The sequence below is a fragment of the Hyperolius riggenbachi genome, chromosome 4 (assembly GCF_040937935.1).
Source record: "Hyperolius riggenbachi isolate aHypRig1 chromosome 4, aHypRig1.pri, whole genome shotgun sequence".
Lineage (NCBI taxonomy): Eukaryota > Metazoa > Chordata > Amphibia > Anura > Hyperoliidae > Hyperolius > Hyperolius riggenbachi.
The window spans coordinates 868047-877430 of NC_090649.1; the positions used below are offsets into that span (position 1 = coordinate 868047).

Below are 9384 nucleotides of genomic sequence, written 5' to 3' on the forward strand. Positions count from 1 at the left end.
CTACCTTCCCACTATTACGCTATGTACGCACCATGCTATTCCCTCTATACAAGGCTACCTTCCCACTATTACGCTATGTACGCACCATGCTATTCCCTCTATACACAGCTACCTTCCCACTATTACGCTATGTACGCACCATGCTATTCCCTCTATACAAGGCTACCTTCCCACTATTACGCTATGTACGCACCATGCTATTCCCTCTATACACAGCTACCTTCCCACTATTACGCTATGTACGCACCATGCTATTCCCTCTATACAAGGCTACCTTCCCACTATTACGCTATGTACGCACCATGCTATTCCCTCTATACACAGCTACCTTCCCACTATTACGCTATGTACGCACCATGCTATTCCCTCTATACACAGCTACCTTCCCACTATTACGCTATGTACGCACCATGCTATTCCCTCTATACACAGCTACCTTCCCACTATTACGCTATGTACGCACCATGCTATTCCCTCTATACACAGCTACCTTCCCACTATTACGCTATGTACGCACCATGCTATTCCCTCTATACACAGCTACCTTCCCACTATTACGCTATGTACGCACCATGCTATTCCCTCTATACAAGGCTACCTTCCCACTATTACGCTATGTACGCACCATGCTATTCCCTCTATACAAGGCTACCTTCCCACTATTACGCTATGTACGCACCATGCTATTCCCTCTATACAAGGCTACCTTCCCACTATTACGCTATGTACGCACCATGCTATTCCCTCTATACACAGCTACCTTCCCACTATTACGCTATGTACGCACCATGCTATTCCCTCTATACACAGCTACCTTCCCACTATTACGCTATGTACGCACCATGCTATTCCCTCTATAGAAGGCTACCTTCCCACTATTACGCTATGTACGCACCATGCTATTCCCTCTATACACAGCTACCTTCCCACTATTACGCTATGTACGCACCATGCTATTCCCTCTATACACAGCTACCTTCCCACTATTACGCTATGTACGCACCATGCTATTCCCTCTATACACAGCTACCTTCCCACTATTACGCTATGTACGCACCATACTATTCCCTCTATACACAGCTACCTTCCCACTATTACGCTATGTACGCACCATGCTATTCCCTCTATACAAGGCTACCTTCCCACTATTACGCTATGTACGCACCATGCTATTCCCTCTATACACAGCTACCTTCCCACTATTACGCTATGTACGCACCATGCTATTCCCTCTATACAAGGCTACCTTCCCACTATTACGCTATGTACGCACCATGCTATTCCCTCTATACACAGCTACCTTCCCACTATTACGCTATGTACGCACCATGCTATTCCCTCTATACACAGCTAATCTTCCCACTATTACGCTATGTACGCACCATGCTATTCCCTCTATACACAGCTACTCTTCCCACTATTACGCTATGTACGCACCATGCTATTCCCTCTATACACAGCTACCTTCCCACTATTACGCTATGTACGCACCATGCTATTCCCTCTATACACAGCTACCTTCCCACTATTACGCTATGTACGCACCATGCTATTCCCTCTATACACAGCTACCTTCCCACTATTACGCTATGTACGCACCATGCTATTCCCTCTATACACAGCTACCTTCCCACTATTACGCTATGTACGCACCATGCTATTCCCTCTATACAAGGCTACCTTCCCACTATTACGCTATGTACGCACCATGCTATTCCCTCTATACACAGCTACCTTCCCACTATTACGCTATGTACGCACCATGCTATTCCCTCTATACACAGCTACCTTCCCACTATTACGCTATGTACGCACCATACTATTCCCTCTATACAAGGCTACCTTCCCACTATTACGCTATGTACGCACCATGCTATTCCCTCTATACACAGCTACCTTCCCACTATTACGCTATGTACGCACCATGCTATTCCCTCTATACACAGCTACCTTCCCACTATTACGCTATGTACGCACCATGCTATTCCCTCTATACACAGCTACCTTCCCACTATTACGCTATGTACGCACCATGCTATTCCCTCTATACACAGCTACCTTCCCACTATTACGCTATGTACGCACCATGCTATTCCCTCTATACACAGCTACCTTCCCACTATTACGCTATGTACGCACCATGCTATTCCCTCTATACACAGCTACCTTCCCACTATTACGCTATGTACGCACCATGCTATTCCCTCTATACACAGCTACCTTCCCACTATTACGCTATGTACGCACCATACTATTCCCTCTATACACAGCTACCTTCCCACTATTACGCTATGTACGCACCATGCTATTCCCTCTATACACAGCTACCTTCCCACTATTACGCTATGTACGCACCATACTATTCCCTCTATACACAGCTACCTTCCCACTATTACGCTATGTACGCACCATGCTATTCCCTCTATACACAGCTACCTTCCCACTATTACGCTATGTACGCACCATGCTATTCCCTCTATACAAGGCTACCTTCCCACTATTACGCTATGTACGCACCATGCTATTCCCTCTATACACAGCTACCTTCCCACTATTACGCTATGTACGCACCATGCTATTCCCTCTATACACAGCTACCTTCCCACTATTACGCTATGTACGCACCATGCTATTCCCTCTATACACAGCTACCTTCCCACTATTACGCTATGTACGCACCATGCTATTCCCTCTATACAAGGCTACCTTCCCACTATTACGCTATGTATGCACCATGCTATTCCCTCTATACACAGCTACCTTCCCACTATTACGCTATGTACGCACCATGCTATTCCCTCTATACAAGGCTACCTTCCCACTATTACGCTATGTACGCACCATGCTATTCCCTCTATACACAGCTAATCTTCCCACTATTACGCTATGTACGCACCATGCTATTCCCTCTATACAAGGCTACCTTCCCACTATTACGCTATGTACGCACCATGCTATTCCCTCTATACACAGCTACCTTCCCACTATTACGCTATGTACGCACCATGCTATTCCCTCTATACACAGCTACCTTCCCACTATTACGCTATGTACGCACCATGCTATTCCCTCTATACACAGCTACCTTCCCACTATTACGCTATGTACGCACCATGCTATTCCCTCTATACACAGCTACCTTCCCACTATTACGCTATGTACGCACCATGCTATTCCCTCTATACAAGGCTACCTTCCCACTATTACGCTATGTACGCACCATGCTATTCCCTCTATACACAGCTACCTTCCCACTATTACGCTATGTACGCACCATGCTATTCCCTCTATACACAGCTACCTTCCCACTATTACGCTATGTACGCACCATGCTATTCCCTCTATACACAGCTACCTTCCCACTATTACGCTATGTACGCACCATGCTATTCCCTCTATACACAGCTACCTTCCCACTATTACGCTATGTACGCACCATGCTATTCCCTCTATACAAGGCTACCTTCCCACTATTACGCTATGTACGCACCATGCTATTCCCTCTATACACAGCTACCTTCCCACTATTACGCTATGTACGCACCATGCTATTCCCTCTATACACAGCTACCTTCCCACTATTACGCTATGTACGCACCATGCTATTCCCTCTATACACAGCTACCTTCCCACTATTACGCTATGTACGCACCATGCTATTCCCTCTATACAAGGCTACCTTCCCACTATTACGCTATGTACGCACCATACTATTCCCTCTATACACAGCTACCTTCCCACTATTACGCTATGTACGCACCATGCTATTCCCTCTATACACAGCTACCTTCCCACTATTACGCTATGTACGCACCATGCTATTCCCTCTATACACAGCTACCTTCCCACTATTACGCTATGTACGCACCATACTATTCCCTCTATACAAGGCTACCTTCCCACTATTACGCTATGTACGCACCATGCTATTCCCTCTATACAAGGCTACCTTCCCACTATTACGCTATGTACGCACCATGCTATTCCCTCTATACACAGCTACCTTCCCACTATTACGCTATGTACGCACCATGCTATTCCCTCTATACACAGCTAATCTTCCCACTATTACGCTATGTACGCACCATGCTATTCCCTCTATACACAGCTACCTTCCCACTATTACGCTATGTACGCACCATGCTATTCCCTCTATACAAGGCTACCTTCCCACTATTACGCTATGTACGCACCATGCTATTCCCTCTATACAAGGCTACCTTCCCACTATTACGCTATGTACGCACCATGCTATTCCCTCTATACACAGCTACCTTCCCACTATTACGCTATGTACGCACCATGCTATTCCCTCTATACACAGCTACCTTCCCACTATTACGCTATGTACGCACCATGCTATTCCCTCTATACACAGCTACCTTCCCACTATTACGCTATGTACGCACCATGCTATTCCCTCTATACAAGGCTACCTTCCCACTATTACGCTATGTACGCACCATGCTATTCCCTCTATACACAGCTACCTTCCCACTATTACGCTATGTACGCACCATGCTATTCCCTCTATACACAGCTACCTTCCCACTATTACGCTATGTACGCACCATGCTATTCCCTCTATACACAGCTACCTTCCCACTATTACGCTATGTACGCACCATGCTATTCCCTCTATACAAGGCTACCTTCCCACTATTACGCTATGTACGCACCATGCTATTCCCTCTATACAAGGCTACCTTCCCACTATTACGCTATGTACGCACCATGCTATTCCCTCTATACACAGCTACCTTCCCACTATTACGCTATGTACGCACCATACTATTCCCTCTATACACAGCTACCTTCCCACTATTACGCTATGTACGCACCATGCTATTTTCTGAAAGATTTACTATCAGTCCAACTATTTCCAACATGTCCCATCTGATTTCCCTATCGATTTTTTTTCCATAAAATTGAACAGAAAATCACTTAGAAATTAGATTGGACATGTTGGAAATAATCAATCTGTTAGAAACTTGCATCGTGTGCACCTAGTATAAGTCATGGAGAGAATCCAAAGACATAACAACAAAAGTTGTTTAGGTGATACCTTTACTGACTAACTGCAGAAGATTTCTCTGCAAGCTTTCAAAACTTTTCATCTAGGCTTGACACTGGCGTGACACTGGCGTGACACTGGATCAGAGCCGTTCTGTTCTTACGTTCTGAACAAAAAAAAAAAACAGTTTCCAAAGCGTGTAAAGAAATGTTGTAGTTAGTCATTAAAGGTACTGTACCACCTAAACAACTCAAACTGTACAACACACAGCATCATAATATTACAGTTCTGAAACAGAGATCGCCAGAGGAGAAGTTTATTAGTAAGTTTGGTAGAACAGAGGAGAAGTTAGAGGAAACAGAAAGAGGTAGAACAAAGATGGTAGAACAGAGGAGAAGCCAGAGACAGACAGAGGTAGAACAGAGACGGTAGAACAAGAACAGAGGAGAAGCCAGAGGAGATAGACAGAAGTAGAACAGAGATGGTAGAACAGAGGAGACAGACAGAGGTCGAACAGAGATGGTAGAACAAGACCAGAGGAGAAGCAAGAGGAGACAGACAGAGGTAGAACAGAGATGATATAACAGAGGAGAAGCCAGAGGAGGTAGACAGAGGCAGAACATAGATGGTAGAACAGAGGAGAAGCCAGAGGAGACAGAGGTAGAACATTGATGGTAGAACAGAGGAGAAGCCAGAGGAGACAGAGGTAGAACATAGATGGTAGAACAGAGGAGAAGCCAGAGGAGGTAGACAGAGGCAGAACAGAGATGGTAGAACAGAGGAGAAGCCAGAGGAGACAGAGAGATAGAACAGAAATGGTAGAACAGAGGAGATAGACAGAGGTAGAACAGAGGAGAAGCCAGAGGAGGTAGACAGAGGTAGAACAGAAGAGAAGCCAGACGAGGTAGACAGAGGTAGAACATAGGAGAAGCCAGAGGAGGTAGACAGAGATAGAACAGAGATGGTAGAACAGATAAGCCAGAGGAGGTAGACAGAGATAGAAAAGAGATGGTAGAACAGAGAAGCCAGAGGAAAAAGACAGAGGAGACAGACAGAGGTAGAACAGAGGAGAAGCCAGAGGAGACAGACAGAGGTAGAACAGAGATGATAGAACAGAGGAGAAGCCAGAGGAGGTAGACAGAGGTAGAACAGAGATGGTAGAACAGAGAAGCTTAAGAGAGATCTGACTGTAGTAGAACATTCTCTTTTAATGCAATGCAGAAAGCCTGCAGAAATCAGTGCTGTGGAGGCAGCACAGTTGTTGGCTAACTGGAGTTGGTGGTTTCATAAACTGAGGAGTCGGAGTTGGAAGATCTTTGTACCGATTCCATAGCCCGGCAAGGACGGTGGAGCCGAAGTCAAGGAGTTGGAGTCACAACAATTTGGGATACCTGGGCCCAGATGCAAGTCACTTTTTCACCTGAGTTTTCTCCAAGGTGATATTTTCATGACTTGTAAATAAAATGCCTTTTACACCACCAGCAAACAAACAAATACTCAAAATAATGTTGACAAGTGTTTTTTCACCTACTTTGGGCACTTTTTCCATTGCAAAAGTGCTAAAAAGTCCATTTACATTGAAGATGAACAAATATCTCCTAGGAGAAAGCGTGAATTGCATCTGGCCTCTGGAGTCAGACGTTTTGTCGGAGTTAGTCGGATGAGTTTTGTACCAACTCCACAGCCCTGGTAAGAATAGAGATAGAAGCCAGAGGGTTGGGATGGGGATCTCCAGATGAGAAGGTAAGGAGCATGGTAGGACACGAGTTTCAGGGCATACAGAGTCTTTGTTTTATGTAGAGCCCAGGTGCCCCCCTATTATTTATAGATTTGTACTCATGTACAAGTGTGGATTATAATGTACTGTGTTGCCCTGTATCTAATTCCATGAAGCTGTCTGGTGAGCAGACCAGGCAAATTTATCTTCAAAGATCTCAGTACCTGAAGTGGGTTTTACCATGATATGACAAACATGGACCTACAAGCAACAATTCTACTCCATTGCCAGTGTTCCCCTTTTTACTCTCTACTGTTTGTTTGAACCTCTTCAGTCTGGATTCCACCACACCATTCCAAACAGTCCTTCATAAAGTCACTAATGACCTTGTGGTTGTAAAATCCAAAAGTCAATTTTCCATACTAATCCTCCTCATCTCTTCTTCTGACACTGTTAATCATCATTTTCTTTACAAATTCGCTCATCTCTAGGAATCAGAAGCCTAACAGGTTTCTTGCATCTCTACATACTTCTCTGTGTTCTTTTTACTGTCTCTCACTTCCATATTAACTCCTTCCCTCATTCGCTGTATGTTGGTGTACCACAAGGTTCTGTTCTTAGACCTCATCTCTACCTATACTTACAATATGCTATAGTAAGCTCATTTGATTTCAGCATCACCTCTATGTTGCTTACATAAATCTATATCTCTGCTTCCGACCTCTCTATACTATTATCTCCCACAGAACTTATCTTTCCTCCAAACCAAATGATAATTTGCCCATGTTTTCTCTCATTGCAGCCATTCCAGTTGCCGATGCTGCCAATAACCCCCACGTGGCCCTCCTGATTACAGCTCATGGTGGACACATAGGGTTTCTGGAAGGGGTCTTCCCAACTCAGCAGCAGTACATGAACAGAGTCTTCAGCCAGTTTATGGGAGCCGTGCTCCGTCATTGTGAAGACCTGAAGGCAGCTGTAGAGGATTGACGTTGGTACTGATGCTGGCCTGGCTGTGCTATCTATACATCATAGGAGACCTCTTCTTACTGTCCAACTTCCAGAGGGATCAAGGAACCAGCATCCAATGATTCTAAACTGTACAAAAGAGGATTGGTTTCCATTCTAATACCTCAATAAACCAGGTCGTTTATACAAATTGTCTTCATCAGTCAGTAGATGAATATCTGGGTGTCCAAGTAACTCATTATCTTAAAAATAAACATGGCTAGACCCCATGCTTACCAAACTTTATGCAGGCAGCAAACAGTAATACAGACAATGTTTAAGGGAAAAAATCCAAAATTGTTTATTGTAATTTTACTAAAAGGAGGTGGTTTGTAAAGACAATTCACCAACTTCATGGATTCCTCCGCTGAACAGGTCCTCACACCATTCCCCACCGGCCTCCACTATGCCACTCCACACCGGCCACCACTACGCCTCTCCACACCGGCCACCACTCCACACCGGCCACCACTACGCTACTCCACACCGGCCACCACTACGCCGCTCCACACCGGCCACCACTACGCCTCTCCACACCGGCCACCACTATGCCACTCCACACCGGCCACCACTACGCCTCTCCACACCGGCCACCACTACGCCTCTCCACACCGGCCACCACTACGCCTCTCCACACCGGCCACCACTACGCCTCTCCACACCGGCCACCACTACGCCACTCCACACCGGCCACCACTACGCCACTCCACACCAGCCACCACTACGTCTCTCCACACCGGCCACCACTACGCCACTCCACACCAGCCACCACTACGCCACTCCACACCGCCTCTCCACACCGGCCACCACTACGCCACTCCACACCAGCCACCACTACGCCTCTCCACACCGACCACCACTACGTCTCTCCACACCGGCCACCACTACGCCTCTCCACACCGGCCACCACTCCACACTGGCCACCACTACGCCTCTCCACACCGGCCACCACTACGCCTCTCCACACCGGCCACCACTATGCCACTCCACACCGGCCACCACTACGCCTCTCCACACCGGCCACCACTACGCCTCTCCACACCGGCCACCACTACGCCACTCCACACCAGCCACCACTACGCCTCTCCACACCGACCACCACTACGTCTCTCCACACCGGCCACCACTACGCCACTCCACACCGGCCACCACTACGCCTCTCCACACCGGCCACCACTACGCCTCTCCACACCGGCCACCACTACGCCACTCCACACCGGCCAACACTACGCCTCTCCACACCGGCCACCACTACGCCACTCCACACCGGCCAACACTACGCCTCTCCACACCGGCCACCACTACGCCTCTCCACACCGGCCACCACTACGCCTCTCTGGTACTGATGCTGGCCTGGCTTTGCTATCTATACATCATAGGAGACCTCTTCTTACTGTCCAACTTCCAGAGGGATCAAGGAACCAGCATCCAATGATTCTAAACTGTACAAAAGAGGATTGGTTTCCATTCTAATACCTCAATAAACCAGGTCGTTTATACAAATTGTCTTCATCAGTCAGTAGATGAATATCTGGGTGTCCAAGTAACTCATTATCTTAAAAATAAACATGGCTAGACCCCATGCTTACCAAACTTTATGCAGGCGGCAAACAGTAATACAGACAATGTTTAAGGGAAAAAAATC

General features: G+C 46.6%; 1 protein-coding gene across 1 annotated transcript in view; it reads left to right on the forward strand.

Moving 5' to 3' along the window:
* ABHD1 (abhydrolase domain containing 1) overlaps positions 1–7890 on the forward strand; it is a 115898-nt gene extending 108008 nt beyond the window's left edge. The window contains exon 9 of the mRNA XM_068278906.1: positions 7534–7890. Coding sequence (XP_068135007.1) covers positions 7534–7721 — 188 coding nt within the window. The 3' untranslated portion in view covers positions 7722–7890. The remainder of the gene's footprint in view (positions 1–7533) is intronic.
* The last annotated feature ends 1494 nt before the right edge of the window (positions 7891–9384 follow it).